The sequence below is a fragment of the Amphimedon queenslandica genome, unplaced genomic scaffold, assembly GCF_000090795.2.
Source record: "Amphimedon queenslandica unplaced genomic scaffold, v1.1 AMPQUscaffold_6503_Cont21539, whole genome shotgun sequence".
Lineage (NCBI taxonomy): Eukaryota > Metazoa > Porifera > Demospongiae > Haplosclerida > Niphatidae > Amphimedon > Amphimedon queenslandica.
Genome location: NW_003553206.1, coordinates 905 through 1,887, shown reverse-complemented (window position 1 = coordinate 1,887; position 983 = coordinate 905). Strand labels below are relative to the sequence as shown.

General features: G+C 41.9%; 1 protein-coding gene across 1 annotated transcript; it reads right to left on the bottom strand.

Annotated features, from left to right (window-relative positions):
- Positions 1-33: 33 nt before the first annotated feature.
- Positions 34-591, bottom strand: LOC105315970 (uncharacterized). The gene is made up of 2 exons (XM_011410754.1): positions 519-591; positions 34-383 (listed from the first exon to the last, which is right to left on the bottom strand). Exons 1-2 carry the CDS (start codon positions 589-591, stop codon positions 34-36), a joined length of 423 nt encoding a protein of 140 aa, XP_011409056.1.
- Between the last annotated feature and the right edge of the window lie 392 nt (positions 592-983).

Genomic DNA, 983 nt, shown 5'->3' with positions numbered 1-983 from the left:
AAGACTGATCTCAATCGACGTCCCATTAAAAGTTCAGCTGGCGATTGCCCAGTAATAGATTGAGTGATTCGGTAAGAGAAAAAGGAATCGAGCAATTCTTTTATGTAGTGGTCCTTCCATCTTCTTAACAGCATTCTTAAATGTCTGCACTGCTCTTTCTGCTAGACCATTAGACCTCAGATAGTAAGGAGCAGTTAGTGAATAGTGAATACCATTGAGAGACATGAATTTCTTAATTTCTTGACTAGTAAATGAAGGTCCATTATGAGAGACCAACTGATGAGGAAGACCATGAGTAGAGAATATGCGACGAAGGACTTTGATAGTTGCTTCAGAGGAAGTAGAGGGTACAATGCATACTTCTAACCAGCGAGAGTGAGCATCTACCAGAATGAGAAGTAGTGTCCCAGGAAAGGACCAGCATGGTCAATATGAAGTCGTGTCCATCGAGTCTTTGGAACTTTCCATGGGTGTACAGGAGTTTGAGGGGAGAGCACTGTTTCCTTGGCATGCCTTACATTTCTTTACTAGATCTTCAATTGCCTTGTCTAATCCAGGCCACCAGATATAGCAGTGGGCTAGACTCGTCATTTTTGACATTCCCTGATGCGCTTCATGTAATTGAAGCAGAATTGCTGACTGACCATGGGATGGAACAATCACTCTTGAACCTTGAAGGAGACATCCATTAGCTACACTGAGTTCTTCGAAACAGTGCGAATCAGGTTTCAGTTGTGCAGCATCATCAGGTACCTCCCCTCCAGTGAGTAATATCTGATGCAACCTTGATAAGGTTGGATCCTTACCTGTCCACATTTTAATGTCATCAGCTGAAACTATAGTATCCGAATATGTTCAAACATTAGCACTACATCTTGTAGTATAGGGCAGAAGAAGGGAAGTTAGGAAGTGGGAGTCTGCTCAATGCATTAGCATGTGGTATTAATTTACCTGGTTTGTACTAGATAACAGTTATATGCTGA